We start from the raw sequence: 14,584 nt of genomic DNA, 5'->3' as shown, positions 1-14,584 counted from the left end.
ATCAGTAGAAGTTATCGTACGTGCTCGATCGGAACCAGTTGTAATCCGGAAGGAACTGCGTCGGGCCGATCGCGGCGATGGCCGGGCACTCGTCGCGAATATACTTCCACGCCGTCGCCTTAACCGTGTCCACGGTCACGGCGTCGATGCGCGCGAAGAGCTCCGCTCGCGGGATCCTTCGCCCGTACGTCAGGAGCTGCCGTCCGATCTCCTCCGCGGCCGCGCTCGTGGACGACTCCCCGTGAAGAAGGAGCGAAGACTTCAGCGCTTGCTTCGCGCGCGTGACGTCCTCGATCTTCGGGTCATAGATTAAATTCCGGAGCGAGTTCATCACGACGAACGCGACGTCGTCGAGGTCCTCGCGCACGTCCGTGTTCACGTGCACGCCGAACAGCCCGGTGTCCGCGTAGTTCGTGTTGAACGCCATGTAGCTGTTCGCGAGGTTGTTGCTGTGCATGTCCTGCGCGAGGTCCGACCCGGCGTGCCCCGCGCCCGCGGCTGCCTTATCCCACGAGCCGAGCATCGCCTGCATCACCATGAGCGGCACCGCGTCCGGGGACGTCCACGACGCGCCCTTGAACGCGACGCAGAAGCTCGTGTTCGGCATGTCGTCGTCGCGGATCCGGACGTCGGACCCGGTGAAGTGCGCGGGGTCGCCGCTCACGAGCTTACGAACGCTCTCGCCCAAATCGCCGCTCGGAAGATTGGAAAAGGCGCCCTCGGCGAGCTTCACCAACGCGTCGTGATCCACCGCGCCCGTGCCGACGAGAACCATCCTCGGCGCGGTGTAGTGCTGCTTGATGTACGTGCTGAGGTTCTCCTTCGTGATGTTCCGGACGTTATCCGCGCTGCCGAGGATCGTCCGCCCCAAGCCCGTTTGCTGAAACGCCGTCGCGTGGAGGTGGTCGAATAAAACCTCCTCCACCTCCTTCTCCACTTCCTCCATTTCGCGCAAGATCACGCCTCGCTCGCGCTCGATGTGCCTCTGCTCGAGGCTCGAGTTCTGCAGAATGTCGGACAATATATCCACCGCGTTGGGCACGTCCTTCTTGAACACCTTGGCGTAGTACGTCGTCTGTTCCCGCGACGTGTACGCGTTGAGATGCGCGCCGAGGTTTTCAACCTCCTCCTCCAGCCCCGCGGTTGTGCGCTTCGCCGTGCCCTTAAACGCCATGTGCTCGAGGAAGTGCGCGGTGCCGTTGTTGGCCGCGGTCTCGTACCGCGACCCGGCGTCGATCCACACGCCGACGGTCGCGGTCTCCGCGAACGGGGTCTCCTCCGTCGCGACGCGCATGCCGTTCGCGAGCGTCGTGACCTGGGAACGGAGGGATGGAAGGATGGATCGTTGGACGGACGGACGGGGTGGGCGACCGATCGATCCGGCGAGCGCGCGTTCGCGGGGGCGCGCGAGGCGCGCGAGGGGGGGATCGACGCCGTCGAGGGGTGGAACGGAACGCGCGTCGAAGGGTCCGGCGGCGTCGAGCGCGCGGGCGGGGGGACGGCCGCGCGCGCGAGGCGCGCGCGATCGCGGACACCACGCGCGACGGACGGACGGACGGACGCGCGCGCGCGCGAAAAAAAGCCAGCCCGCGGAGGAGAAACCCTCGGTCGCGCGATCGCGCGATCGCGCGGCCGGGAGCGCGATAACCCCGAGGAAAAGGTCGCGACGCGCGCCGACGCGCACCTTGGTCGCGGGAGACGCGAGGATGCCCGCGTGCGTGAACGCCTGCGGCTCCGGGGTGGTCCACTTCAGGAAGGCGTCGTCGTTTTGGAACGCGGAATCGACCGCGACGGCGCCCTGGCCGTGCGCGCTCGACGACGCGTACGGCCGCGCGAACGCCTGCGCGCTCGCGCGATTGATCGCTCTGCGAGCGACGCCGCCGAGGGATGCGAGTCGGTGCGCCATGATCGGCGACCGCGATCCGACTCCGTGACCGCGTCAGTGGGCCGCGCGCGAGGGGTCGCCCCGATCTTGGCCTGGTTTTATCGTTCGTCGAGGGTCGCGGCTCGCGGCTCGAGAGCGGCGGGGGTGATTTTTTCTGACTAAGTTTACATACGAACGCGTACACGTACTACACAGAGTACCGACGCAGCCAAGATCGTCCTCCGATGACCTGCCGGCCGTCCCCAAGCAAGTCCCCGGTTCAAAGCCTCGCGAGGCGACGACAGGACGACGCCCTTCAACGCGGCGGAGCCATGGACATCAGCGACTTCGAGTTCGCGCCGCCGTGCACGCAGGACGACGCGCCCGTCGCGCGGATCGAGCCGCGCGCGGACGACAGCGCGCGCGCGGCCGCGGCCGCGACCGCGGACCCGACCCCCGCGGCGGCGCGCGCGCGGGCGTCCCCGCCCTCGCGCGAGGACGCGCGAGCGGACGCGCGCGCGCCGCCGTCGCCGCCGTCGCCGCCGATGTCGCTCGCGTACGAGATCGCGCTGGATCTGACCCCGGCGGAGCCCGCGACGCGCGACGCGGCGCCGGAGGAGGCGACGCGAGGGGAGGACGCGCTCGCGACGACGACGACGACGACGACGACGACGCGACCGCCGCCGCCGCCGCCGCCGCCGCCGCGCGCGCGCTTTCGGTACCCGTCCTGCGAAGAACCCGACGGCGCCGCGGCGTCGCCGCCCGTGAACCGCGAGGACTCGCCCGTCGAAGACGACGACGCGACGGCGACGGAGGTCGACCCGAACCCCGGGTCGCGGTCGCCGTACTTCCAGAGCCTCTCGCCGTCGTCGTCGCCGCCGCGCGAAGCGCCGCCGCCGCCGCCGCCGCCGCCCGCGCCCGCGCCCGCGCCCGCGGTCGTCGTCCCGGACGATCGCGACGGGATCGCCGCGACGACGGAGCGCGACCGCGACGTTCTCGCGCGCGCGGCGCGCGACGCGAAGGACGCGCTCTCGCGAGGCGCCGACGCGGCGAGAGAGGTCGCGTCGAGCGGGCTGGACGCGTTTCTCGCCGCGTTGGAACGCGACGGCGGCGCCATCGAACGCGCGTGCGCCGACGTCCGCACGCGCGCGCTCGCGAAGCGTCGGCGGCTCGCGGACGCGAAGGATCGGTTCTGGAGGATGCAGGACGAGATCGCGGCCGCGTTCGACGCGTGAGGGACGGGTGATTGGGGGGAACGAGAGACGAGACGACGACGAGACGACGACGGCGACGAGAGCGAAAGCGTCAGCGAGCGCCTCGTGATAAGGATACAACGTCGAATGACACATACAAGAATACCCGCGCGCGGACGGCGCGACGCGACCGCGCGTCGTCCTGTCCTCCATCTCACGCGTCTAACACGTTCCCGTTCCCGACGCTCCCCGGCCGACCCCACGGCAAATTCTGCGTGTCCACCCCCGCCTCTTGCACCGCGACGACTTTCCGCAACGCGTCCCTCGCCTCGACGCGGTCGTCGAACCAGTGCTTGTTCCCCCCGACGACGATGTAATCCTCGTGGCCTTTCCCGCAGATCAAAACCGCGTCGTCCTCGCCCGCCATCGCGATCGCGCCTCTGATCGCGTACCACCGGTCCACGATCACGTACCGCCGGCACATGTTCTGAAGCTGCATCGTCTCGTGCCGCGCGTTCGGGTGAATCAAATACATATCCTTGAGGAACGGAAACATCGCCTCCTCTTTGATCGCCTCGAGGTTGTAGATGCGATCCCGAAACCCGGCGACGACGTCGTCCAGGATCTTGTACGGATCCTCCGTCCGCGGGTTATCGTTCGTCACGAAAACGATGTCCGAGTACGTGTCCGCGATCTCCCCCATCTCCTTCCGCTTCGACGCGTCGCGGTCGCCGCCGCATCCAAAGACGGTGATGACGTTTCGGACGTTGGCCGCGCGTAGGCTCGTGATCGCTCGCTTCAGCGCGTCCGGCGTGTGCGCGTAGTCCACGATCACAGAGAACGGCTGTCCCTCGTCGATGAGCTCCATCCTCCCCGGCACCGGGGTCATCTCCTCCACGCCCGCGGCGATGACGTCGAGGGGAATTTCCAACGCGACGCCCACCGCCACCGCCGCGGCGATGTTCGTCACGTTGATCTTCCCGACGACGCCGCAGACCGCCTCGAACTCCCCGACCGGGGTCTGGATCGTCAGCGTCGTCTCGAACAGCGCGAGCTTCACGTCGGAGACGAACACGTCCGCTTGCCCTTCCTTGGAGGGCTGCGTCGCGTACGTGATGATGGGGACGCGGTCGCCGCCGCCCGCGGCTTCGATGAAGTACGCCGCGTTGTCGAAGGTATCCCGATCCTTCTTCGCGTTGACGCGCGCTTCTTTCGAGGAGTATACGTCGTACATATCGTCCCTCGGGTCGTACGGGTCGTCGATGTTGATGACCGCGCGCTGCCGCGCCGGGTCCGTGAGCTTGTGGAACAGCTTCGCCTTCGCCTCGCGGTACTTCTCCATGCTCCCGTGGAAGTCCAGGTGGTCCCGCGACAGGTTCGTGAACACGGCGACGTCGAAATCGCACTCGTCCACCCTCCCGAGCTCGAGCGCGTGCGACGACACCTCCATCGCGCACGCGCCCGCGCCGGCGTCGATCATCCCCGCGAGTATCTGCTGCGTCTGAAGCGCGTCCGGGGTCGTGTTCGGCACCTCGTACTTGCCCTTGTACGGCGCCAACCACCCGGGCGCGGTGCACGCGCGGTCCGCGGTGGGATCCCGCTCGTCCGACTCCCACACGCCGCCGTGCGGGGTCAGCTTCACGTCCCCGATCTCGTACCCGACGGTCCCGACGACGCCGCACGAGACGTCGTTCGCGGCGAGGATGGCTTGGATCAGGTGCGTCGTCGTCGTCTTGCCGTTGGTGCCGGTGACGCCCACCGTCGTGAGCTGCTGGCTGGGCGAGCCGTAAAACGCGGCGGCGATCTTCCCGAGCGCCTTCGCGCACGACGACACGACCACCTGCGGGATCTCATCCGTCAACCCTTCGATCTCGCCTTCGCACACGACGGCGACGGCGCCGGCGGCGACGGCGTCGAGCGCGAAGTCGTGCCCGTCGAAGGTGGCGCCCGGGACGCAGACGAAGACGTCGCCCGGGAGGACCACCCGCGAGTCGTCCGCGATCCCGGAGACTTCCACGTCCTCGTCCTCGCCGAGGTGCGTCCACTCGTTCACGGCGACGTCGCCGAACTCGAAGAGTTCGCGCAGGAGCGCGATGCCCTCGTCGTCGTCTTCGTTTCCTTCGTCTTCTTCTTCCTCCGCGGCGGCGGCGGCGGCGGCGACCTCGTCGTCGTCGTCGTCGATCGCGGCGGCGGCGGCGGCGGCGGCGTCGTCCGCGGTCGCCTCCACGTCTAACGCGTCGTCGTCGTCTTCGTACGCCTCGTCGTCGCCGTCGGCGTCGCCGTCGAGCTCGTACGCGCCGTCGTCTTCGACGTCGCCGTCGTCGTCGCCGTCGAGCTCTTCCGCGATGGCCATCGCTCTTTCGAGCGTCTCGTCGTTCACGAGCTTCGCGTCCTTCTTCCGCGCGGCGTCCGCGTCGACCGCGCGCTTCAGGTCCGGCGCGTCGAACACGAGTCCCGGCGCAGCGTCGTCGCCGTCCACGTCCGCGGCCTGCTCGTCGATCGCGCCCGCGGAGTCTGAAGGCGTCGCGGACGCGCGGTGACGCGCGACGCGTTGGAATCTCGCGCCGCCGTGGAATCGCGCGGCGCGACGGTTAGCGGCGCGGGGCGGCGCGTTCGGCGCGTCGGCGTCGACGCGCGCGCGCGTCGCGACGCCGCCGGCGCGGCGCGGCGTCGCCGCGGGTTTCGTCGAAACCGGCGCGCGTCGCCATCGCACGCTCGCCGCGTTCGCGCGCGCGCGCGCGGACGCCTCCGCGCCGCATCGCGCGGCCCCGAGGGCGGACGTCATTTTAACCCTCGCCCTTTCCCTCTTCACGCACTGGCACGCGCCGGGTCTCGACGTCCAAATGCCGAGAGACGCCGACGCGACGTTCCCGCTTTGGATCCTCCGCGGACGGCGCGCGTCTCGATCCGACGCTCCAGTCGACGATGCGCGAGTCCTGCGACGCGTGCGACGCGTGCGACGTTCGTATCGCGCGCGAGCGAGTGCGCCTCCGGTGGCAATTTTAATCGGCGGGGCGGGTTTTCGATATTCGAGAGCGCTTTTTGCTTTTTTTGACATCCGAGAAACGCGGCGCCAATTTATCGGTCGATCGACCGTCGTCGCGGTCAACGCTATGAAAGATTCAAACCGTTTCTAGCTAGGGTGAAAAGTCCGCGTTGCCGTCCCCACTCGGACGAATCCCGAGAGCGTTTGTTCATTCGCTCCTCGCGTTCGCGGCGCGTGCTGCGATGCGAGAAAGGGAACGAATCCACCCCATTACATTCATTCGCCGTCCGAGACGCGCCGCACCGCGTCCGCGCGCGGGGCCGCCTCTCCACGGCGATGGCCACGTTCGTATCGCGCGTCGGCGTCGTGCGACCCACCGCGAGGGCGACTTCGCCCTCGCGCGACGGGCTCCGACGGCTCGGCCCGCGCTCGCGCATCGCGGACGGCATCAGCGTCGGGTGCGGGTGGAAGCAAAAGCGCGTCGGCGGCGCGCGCGCGGGGCGGACGCGCCTCCCCGCGGATATCCGCGCGACGACGACGGACGGCGAGGACCTGAACGAGGTCAAGAAGCGCGCCGCGGCGAGCTCGAGCGCGGCGAACAAGGAGGCGGAGGAGGTGGCGAAGAAGTGGGGGCTGGAGGCGGGGCTGTGGAAGGTGTTCTCGTCGAAGGCTGAGGACGGCGCGGTGGGAGGAGGAGGGAACAAGATGGACTCCGCGAAGAAGCTCCTCAAGGTGCGCGCGCCGACGGCGCACGATTCGATCCGCGTTCGCGTCGCGTTCGCGCGCGCTTCTCGCGCGTCCGCGGCGGCGCGCGACGGCGGCGACGCGCGTCGTCGGTCGCGCCGCGCGCGGTCGGCGGGACGCCGAGCCCCCCGCGACGTCGCGACCCTACCCCCGAAGGGAGTCCCTCGTTTTTTTTTTGGCCAAGGCGACCGCGACCGCGACCGCGACCGCGACGGACTCACGACTCACGACCGAGCCCCCGTCCTCCCCGTCCGCCCGTCGTCCGTCGCACCCCCCCCTCCCGCCCCCGCACGCAGAGATACGGCAGCGCGTACCTCGTCACGTCCATCTCGCTGTCGATCGTCTCGATATCCGTGTGCTACGCCCTCGTCGGCGCGGGCGTGGACGTGGCGGCGTTGCTCGACCGCGTGGGGCTGCACGTCACCACCACGTCAACGCAGGCGCGTTCGAGTGTCTTCACACTGGTCCCCGTACGACCGCGTCGGCGTTGTGAACTTCATTATTCCTTGAGGACGGACTTTTCTTCCCGGCGGTCCGGTCGTCACTCTCCGCCCACCGCTCGCTTTCATTCCCGACGCGCCGCGACGCCTCTTTCGACTCTGCTTCTGACGCCTCTCGACTCCGCCCCGACGTTCGTCGCTTCCTTCGCGCGGAACGGCCCTCAGTTCGGGACGTTCGCGCTCGCGTACGCCGCGCACAAGGCGCTGTCGCCGGTGAGGTTCCCGCCCACGGTGGCGCTGACGCCGATCGTCGCCGGGTGGTTGGGGCAGGAGCCGAACGAGGAGGACGACGACGAGGCGTGACGCGCGCCCGACGCACTCTGCTGTAAAAAAGTTTGATATCACTGAGAACCAAACGACGCGACCGCGACCGACCCCGCGCGCCCGCTCGCCTTCTCGCGCGGTTCGATCGATCGATCGCGCGCGCCTCGCCTCGTCGTCGCGATAATGAATCCGCGCGCGCGAAGGGTGCGAACGATGGAACGACGAACCGAACGCCGCGCGCGAGCGTCGACGCACTTCGACCGCGCGCGCCAGCCTCGCGAGCCGCCTCGCCGCCTCGCGCTCGGCATGCGTCTCGCGCGCGTCCTCGCGCTCGTCGCGCTCCTCGCGTCCGCCGCGCCGCTCGCGCGCGCGGGGTCGTCGACCGCCGCGCCGAAGGAGACGACGCGACGCGACGACGACGCGCGCGAGAGGGAGGCGGAAGGAGTCCTCGCCATGGGCGGCCCCGACGCGACGCGCGAGCTCGTCGCCGCGACCGCGTCGCCGTCGCCGCCGCCGCCGTCGTCGTCGTCGTCGCTCCCGTCCGCGTCCGCCCTCCCCGGCGCGTCGTTCACGTGCGTCGCCACCTCGGACGCGACCAGAGGGTCGTGCTTCGTCGCGACGTGCGCGCAGCTCGTCGGCGCGGTCCGCTCCGGCGTCGCGCACGTGACGCTGTATCGCGACCTCGTCGCCCCCGGCACGTTCGAGCGGTGCGGCTTCCCGATCACCGTCTCGCGTCCGCTGACGATCCGCGGCGCGTGCGCGGGGCGCGGCGGCGACGCCGACGCCGACGTCGACGCCGCGTCGTCGCGGTGCGTCGTCGACGGCGGCGGCGTCGTGACGCGGCTCGATAGGGAAACGTGTCGGCAGCACTGCGCGACGTGCTCGGGCGGCGGCGCGCCGCTGTTCGACGTCCGCGCGGGAGGCGCGCTGACGCTGATCGATCTGGAGCTGCGGAACGCGTGCAACGCGCGCGACGGGCGCGGGGGGGCGGTCGTCGTTCGCGGGCGGGCGTCGAGCCCGCGCGAGGAGGACGCGTGCGGCGGACGGACGATCGACGCCGCGGGTGCGTTCTATACACTGGTCCCCATACGACCGCGTTCGCGTGGTGAACGCCGATCCTTAAGGACTTTGCCCGGCGCATCTCTCCGCCCACCCCTCCCTTTCAATCCCCGCCCTCGGCGCCTTTCAACTCCAACTGACGCCTTTGAACTCCAACCCGACATTCGCTTGTAAGAACGGCCCTCAGACGACGACGCCGACGACGACGACGCCGCCGCCGCCGACGACGACGACGACGGCGTCTGGTCGCAGGCGTACGACGCGTCGGACCCGCCGCTCGGGGCTTCTTCCCACACCGCGTCGCTGCGGATGACGCGCGTGGTCGTCCGCGACAGCGTCGCGTACGGCGGACCCGGGGACGCCGCCGCGGGACGTCGCGCGTGGAACGGCCGCGGCGGCGCCGTCGCGGTGATGAGCGCGAACGCTCGCGCGTCCTTCCGCGACTGCGCGTTCGTGTCCAACGAAGCGTGGGGCGGCGCGGCGGGCGACGGTGGCGCGTCGTCGTCGTCGAGCGATTACCTCTCAAACCTCGGCGAGGGCGGCGGCGTGTACGTGTCCGGCGGGACCGCGAGTTTCGTCGACTGCGTCTTCGAGGGGAACGTCGCGGAGAAGGAGGTGCGTTCTGTACACTGGTTCCCATACGACCGCGTCGGCGTGGTGAACGCCGATCCTTAAGGACTTTTGCCGGCGTGTGTTTCTCTCCGCCCAGGGTCCCTCGCTTTCAATACCCGACACACCTCGGCGCCTTTCAACTCCACCTGACGCCTTTCAACTCCACCCCGACGTTCGCTCGTATGGAACGAGGGCGGCGGCGTGTACGCGGACGCGGGCGCGAACGTGACCGTCGCGGGCGGGACGTTCCGCGGCAACTCCGTGCACGACGATTACTTCGACGGCGGCGGCGGTCTCTTCGTCGGCGGCGCGAAGACGACCGCGGTGACGTCCGTCACGCGGTTCGAGGACAACGAGGTGATGCGGTACCCGGACGGACGCAGGAAGGCGCTGACGTGCGGCGGCGGGGGCGTCTCCGTCGTGAGGTGCGTTCTATACACTGGTTCCCATACGACCGCGTTGGCGTGGTGAACGCCGATCCTTAAGGACTTTTGCCGTCGCATCTCTCCGCCCAGGGTCCCTCGCTTTCAATCCCCGTCCTCGGCGCCTTTCAACGCCAGCTGACGCCTTTCAACTCCACCCCGACATTCGCTCGTATAGAGGCGCGACGGCGAATTTCACGTACGCGCTGTTCGAGTCCAATCGCGCGCCGCGCGGCGGCGGCGTGTGCGTGCACGACGCGACGGCGTCGTACGACGAGGTCATCTTCCGCGAGAACGAAGCGCATCACGACTGGTTCGACCGAACGCGCGGGAACGACGTGGAGTGCGTGCAGTGTTTCACGCGACGCGCCGACGGCGGCTCGCCCGTCGCCGCCGCGTCGATCGATCGATGCGCGTACAGACGCGACGACGACGCGATGGGGTTCGTGCGGGGGACGGGGGGCAGGACGCCGACGTGTGCGCCGCCGCCGGGGGCGTTCGACGACCTTTCCGTCGCGGTGGAAGAGACGACGGACGACTCGAGCGCGAGGATCACGCCCGAGTCGTCGCCGGCGACGTCGCGCGACGCCGATTCGTCGTCGACGTCGTTCCGCGACTTCGTCGGCACGAGCGGCGTCGGCGCGGTCGTCGCGATGGAAGGCGGCGGGACGAGGCCGGTCGGGTCCGCCGGTTCGGGCGTGCGAACGGTTCAGGAGATCCTCGACGCGAGCGATCAGTCCAGCTTCTGACATGCGTTTCGTTTCGTCGGCGGCGGTCGAGTTAAACCCGCGCGGCGTTCTGTTCTTCTATTTCACCGTTTGGTCGGGTCATCACAACGCGACGCCTCCGAGCGGTCGTCTCTCGACGTCTATCTTCCACTCCCACCACACCCCGCCGCTTTTCTCGCAATTATTCATCAGCTCTTTGTAATGCTTCCGAACCGCGATCGCGTGCTCCGCGACGCCCTGCTCCGCGTCGGTCTCCGCGACCGGCACCGTGTACTGGCTGATCACGTGACGGTTGTTCTCCCCGTTCTCCTTACTCGCGCTCGCCGCGCCCTCCTTGGTCGTCCCCACGTCCACGACCGCGGAGAGCTTGAACGTGGTCAACTCCATCAGCGACAGCCGACGCGCGGCGCCGTCGAGATCATCCGCGGGACTCCACGCGTACACGACCGGGTACCCGAGCAGCAGCCCGGTCATCGTCGGCGACGGCGGCGTCGCGTCTGATGACGTTGAAATTGAATCCATTCTCTTCTCCCCCTCCGACCCGTCCCCACCCCCCCCGCCGCCCCCCGACGCTTTCAAGATCGCCTCCGTCCAGTCGTACACGCGCACGTCCTCGTCGTCCTTAGGCGTCTTGAACGCGGTCGCCGCGTGCGCGATCTCTCCGCGCATCGCGGCCCGGTCGAGCTTCCGACCGCTCGCGCCGTCGCTCGCGTCGAAGAAGAGCGGCTCGCTCGCCTCGGGATCGTCCATCGCGCGCAGGCGCTCGAGGACCGCGCGTGAATTCGCGAGGAGGATCACGCCGTCGACGAGATGCACGTCGAGCATTCGCGCTCTGCGCTCGCACCCGGGGACGCGGCGGAGCGACGCGAGGAGCTCGACCGCGGCGGGCGGCGTCATCTTCGGCGCGTAGTCCACCATGAGCGCGTCGCGAAGGCTCCCGAAGACGACCGCGAGGAGGTCGAGCCCCAAGCGCAGCCGCGTCGCGCCGAGCTCGCGGCCGAGCGAGGCGGAGGGGTGCGTGAGGACGTGGTGGAGGAGCGCGCGCGCGATGGGGCGCTCGTCGCGCGCGGACATCGCGACGCCGGGCGCGCGCGTCGAGAAGTGATGAAGACTGCGCGAGCGATCAGCGAGCGTGACGTCCGGTGTTCATTAAATCTAACAATACCCGACGCCGACCCCGCCGCGACGAGCGCCGCTCGACCTCCTCCCGCGTCCGTTCGCGTCCCTCAACACCCGCCCTAGAACCTTTCCCTTCAAGACCAATCGCAGCGACGCCGCCTCCTCTCGCGCCTCGCGCAGAGCTTCGCGCGTCGCCTCCAACTCCTCTCGGAGCGCCTTCTCTCTCGCGGTCGCGACGGCGGTCTCCCCGCGCGACGTCGCCAACGCCTCGCGCAGCCACGTCGCGTCGTCGAGGAGCTCCGTCGCCGCGGCGGGGGATCTCGACGACGGCGCGGGCGGGGGGGAGATGAACGTCGTCGCCGCCGCCGCCGCCGCCGCCGCCGCCGCCGCCGCGTCGGCGTCGGCGTCAGATCCGAACGTCGTCGTCGTCGCGCGCTCGTCTCCGCGCGACGCGTCCTCGTACGGCGACGCGGGCTTCTCCTCGTCCGCGGAGTGGACGCCACCGCCGCGCGCGATCGCCGCGCGCATGCGCGCCGAGAGCGCGTCCGCGCGCGCCGCGGGCGTCCACTCCGCGCATCGATCCGCGCACCACACCCACGTCGACTCCCATCGCGCCGCGTCCGTCCCGAGCGCGGACGCGAGCGCGGTCGCGGACGTCGGGCCCTCCCTCGCCCCGCGCGCGTTCACGAAGTGCCACTCGTCGTCGGCGGCGTCGGCGGCGTCCTCCGCGGGAGAGGTCGCGTCGTATCGCGGCGGCGGCGGCGCCGGGGACGCCATGGCCGCGCGTTCAAATAATGCGGTGCTCGGTTTGAGGTGGTTGGTCGCGTCCGTCCGACAAAATTCATTATCCTCCGCGCGCCGGCAGAGGATGCGGTCGCGCGAGCGCGGCGGCATCGGCAGCCGCTCGAGCTCGTTCTCGAGCCTGCCGACGGTGACCGAGGGGGACGAGTCCGCGGGCGGCGCGGGCGAGCGCGACGCGCCGGGGGGTGGACGCGCGAAGCGACGAGCGCAGCCGGGGAGGATCGTGTTGGCGGTGTGGTGCGACGGCGCGTCGTTGCGAGCGCTGCGCGCCGCGGGCGGGCTCGCGTCGCGGCGCGAGGGGGGCGGAAAAGTGGCGCGCGGCGCGAGCTGGCGCGCGACGCCCGCGGTGGGCGAGCTCGCGACGCCGACGGAGGAGGCGCTCCGGCGCGCGCGCGGCGAGAGCGCCGGCGCGAGCGGCCGCGCCGCCGATGACGAGGCGTCGAGTCAGCGGCCGAGGAGAATGAACGGGGACCTCGTCGAGACGGGTCCGGACGACGACGACGACGACGACGACGACGACGACGACGACGACGACGCGCCGCCGCCGCCGCCGCCGCCGCCGATGGAGACGAATCGCGGATGGTTCCGTTTCCTCGGGTGGGGCGGCGGCGGCGGCGGCGCGGACGACGACGCCGGCGACGCGCGCGGAGAGGCGGGGCGCGATCGCGATTCGAATCGCGATTCGACGAGAGAGACGGAGACGGAGACGCGGGGGGACCCTCCGTCGCGCCGCTCGGGGTCGGGGTCGTCCGACTCCGACGGCGAGGCGGCGCCGATATGGGCGAGGCGGCGGAAGTGGAAGGGCGGCGCGCTGTCGACGTTAGACGTCGACGACGCGGAGCAGACGTTAGGCGCGATCGCGTGGACCGCGTGACGATGAATGATGTGAGCGCGAGGAAGTATCATTCACTCGACGACAAAACTCGCTCGGGCGCGACCGACGATCAGATCAGTTCGCGGCGACGCCCGCCGGGAGCGCGAGCATCCCCCCGGGCCCCGGGGACCCATCCGCGTCATCTCGCGTCTTCTCTTTTCCCTCCGAAATTTGCGCGTCCACGATCTTCAGCGTCGCGTCGATCACGTCCGGCTCGACGACGCCAAAATCCCACTGGTTCACGAGGTGCAACACGAACATTCGACGCAACGCCGGATCCGCGCGCAACGCGTCGCCGCGGTACTTCGCGAACGCGGCGAGCGCGGCGGGGACGTCGCGGTCCGCGTACGGCTTGAACCGATGCACGAACACGTTCCACTCGTGCATGAACAGCTTCTCGCGGTGGTCGATGTCCTCGAAGTCGGACAGCTGCCGCAAGTCTTCGCGCGTCCACTCGTCTAGGTCCTCCTCGTCGTCCGAGTCCTCGACGCCGTCCGGGTCGTCCTTCGCGATGCACGTTCGCGCGTGGTAGTACGTCCCGGGCGGGCCGATCCCGCCGTCCGTGAGCGTAAGACTCGAGTTGGAAGGGGCGCGGCGCGGTTCCGAAGGCGGCGGCGGAGGCGGCGGCGGCTTCGCGACCGACTTGTCCGCGATGGCTTTGTTCACGCGCAGCATGATGGCGCCGAAATTCGCGTTCTCGTCCGCGGCGGCGTTCTTGCCGCTCCGCTCCGAGCCGCCCGACGCTCGCGGCGCGTCGCCCGCCGCCGCCGCCCCGACGGACGCGGCGGAGCCATCGCTGACGAAGGTCGACGGCTCGGTCGGCGGGCGGGGGAGGACGAGCGCGGTCGAGGTCGTCGCGCCCGCGCGCGCGTCCGGCTGCGGCGGCCGCGACGCGAGCCGGGAAGAGAGCGTTCTGCGTTTCTTCGTCGGCGGCTTCGCGTCGTCGGCGGCGGCGAGACGCGCCGCCGCGACGTCCCCGCTCGCCGCCGCCGGGGGCCCGTCCGCGCCGCTCGCTGCGGGGACGGCGCCGTGTGTCAGCTGCGCGCTGCGCTTCACGCCGCCGCCGCCGCCGCCGCCCGCGCCCCCGGCGGCGCCGAGCGGCGCGGAGCGTTCGAACCACCGGTTCCGCGGCCCGTTCGCCGCCGACGCGAACACGTCCGCTATGGCTCGGCGCTTCTCCACGCCCGCGCCGACGGCGAGTCCGAACCGGTGTGGCGCTGTCGCCGCCGGCGGCGGGCGCGCCGGTTGACGCGCCGCCGCGTCCGCGGCGGCGGTCGGCGCGGGCGTCGACGTCGACGGCGCGCTGAACGCGCGTCGGTACGCGTCCTCGTCAGGGCCGTTCTATACGAGCGAACGTCGGGGTGGAGTTCAAAGGCGTCAGTTGAAGTTGAAAGGCGTCGATGGCGGGGCTTGAAAGC

At 70.3% G+C, this 14,584-nt stretch overlaps 9 protein-coding genes across 9 annotated transcripts; 4 read left to right on the top strand and 5 right to left on the bottom strand.

Moving 5' to 3' along the window:
- Window positions 1-25: 25 nt before the first annotated feature.
- On the bottom strand, window positions 26-1,926 carry MICPUCDRAFT_27483 (uncharacterized protein; the record flags this gene model as incomplete). Its single annotated transcript, XM_003059650.1, has 2 exons — window positions 1,685-1,926; window positions 26-1,315 (listed from the first exon to the last, which is right to left on the bottom strand). Coding segments are annotated over exons 1-2 (1,512 nt in total), but the record flags the coding sequence as incomplete, so codon positions are not given.
- Window positions 1,927-2,109: 183 nt separating this feature from the next.
- On the top strand, window positions 2,110-3,099 carry MICPUCDRAFT_59268 (uncharacterized protein; the record flags this gene model as incomplete). The annotated part of the gene is made up of 1 exon (XM_003059944.1): window positions 2,110-3,099. One exon carries the CDS (start codon window positions 2,110-2,112, stop codon window positions 3,097-3,099), a length of 990 nt encoding a protein of 329 aa, XP_003059990.1.
- A 172-nt stretch (window positions 3,100-3,271) lies between these two features.
- On the bottom strand, window positions 3,272-5,410 carry MICPUCDRAFT_18633 (uncharacterized protein; the record flags this gene model as incomplete). Its single annotated transcript, XM_003059649.1, has 4 exons — window positions 3,272-3,559; window positions 3,671-4,246; window positions 4,331-4,600; window positions 4,700-5,410. 4 exons carry the CDS (start codon window positions 5,408-5,410, stop codon window positions 3,272-3,274), a joined length of 1,845 nt encoding a protein of 614 aa, XP_003059695.1.
- Window positions 5,411-6,379: 969 nt separating this feature from the next.
- MICPUCDRAFT_40472 (uncharacterized protein) lies at window positions 6,380-7,590 on the top strand (the record flags this gene model as incomplete). Its single annotated transcript, XM_003059943.1, has 2 exons — window positions 6,380-6,775; window positions 7,084-7,590. The coding sequence occupies 2 exons, from the start codon at window positions 6,380-6,382 to the stop codon at window positions 7,588-7,590; spliced, it is 903 nt and encodes a 300-aa protein (XP_003059989.1).
- Window positions 7,591-7,734: 144 nt separating this feature from the next.
- MICPUCDRAFT_59265 (uncharacterized protein) lies at window positions 7,735-10,393 on the top strand (the record flags this gene model as incomplete). Its single annotated transcript, XM_003059942.1, has 4 exons — window positions 7,735-8,614; window positions 8,786-9,225; window positions 9,415-9,647; window positions 9,823-10,393. 4 exons carry the CDS (start codon window positions 7,735-7,737, stop codon window positions 10,391-10,393), a joined length of 2,124 nt encoding a protein of 707 aa, XP_003059988.1.
- Window positions 10,394-10,474: 81 nt separating this feature from the next.
- Window positions 10,475-11,446, bottom strand: MICPUCDRAFT_40470 (uncharacterized protein; the record flags this gene model as incomplete). Its single annotated transcript, XM_003059648.1, has 1 exon — window positions 10,475-11,446. One exon carries the CDS (start codon window positions 11,444-11,446, stop codon window positions 10,475-10,477), a length of 972 nt encoding a protein of 323 aa, XP_003059694.1.
- Window positions 11,447-11,527: 81 nt separating this feature from the next.
- Window positions 11,528-12,268, bottom strand: MICPUCDRAFT_59263 (uncharacterized protein; the record flags this gene model as incomplete). The annotated part of the gene is made up of 1 exon (XM_003059647.1): window positions 11,528-12,268. One exon carries the CDS (start codon window positions 12,266-12,268, stop codon window positions 11,528-11,530), a length of 741 nt encoding a protein of 246 aa, XP_003059693.1.
- Window positions 12,269-12,359: 91 nt separating this feature from the next.
- MICPUCDRAFT_59262 (uncharacterized protein) lies at window positions 12,360-13,166 on the top strand (the record flags this gene model as incomplete). Its single annotated transcript, XM_003059941.1, has 1 exon — window positions 12,360-13,166. The coding sequence occupies one exon, from the start codon at window positions 12,360-12,362 to the stop codon at window positions 13,164-13,166; it is 807 nt and encodes a 268-aa protein (XP_003059987.1).
- Window positions 13,167-13,379: 213 nt separating this feature from the next.
- On the bottom strand, window positions 13,380-13,655 carry MICPUCDRAFT_9357 (uncharacterized protein; the record flags this gene model as incomplete). Its single annotated transcript, XM_003059646.1, has 1 exon — window positions 13,380-13,655. A coding segment is annotated over one exon (276 nt), but the record flags the coding sequence as incomplete, so codon positions are not given.
- Window positions 13,656-14,584: the final 929 nt, after the last annotated feature.

The sequence above is a fragment of the Micromonas pusilla genome (assembly GCF_000151265.4).
Source record: "Micromonas pusilla CCMP1545 genomic scaffold MICPUCscaffold_7, whole genome shotgun sequence".
Taxonomy (NCBI): Eukaryota; Viridiplantae; Chlorophyta; class Mamiellophyceae; order Mamiellales; family Mamiellaceae; genus Micromonas; species Micromonas pusilla.
The sequence above is the reverse complement of the archived record's forward strand: the minus strand, read 5'-3'. Positions and strand labels throughout refer to the sequence as shown.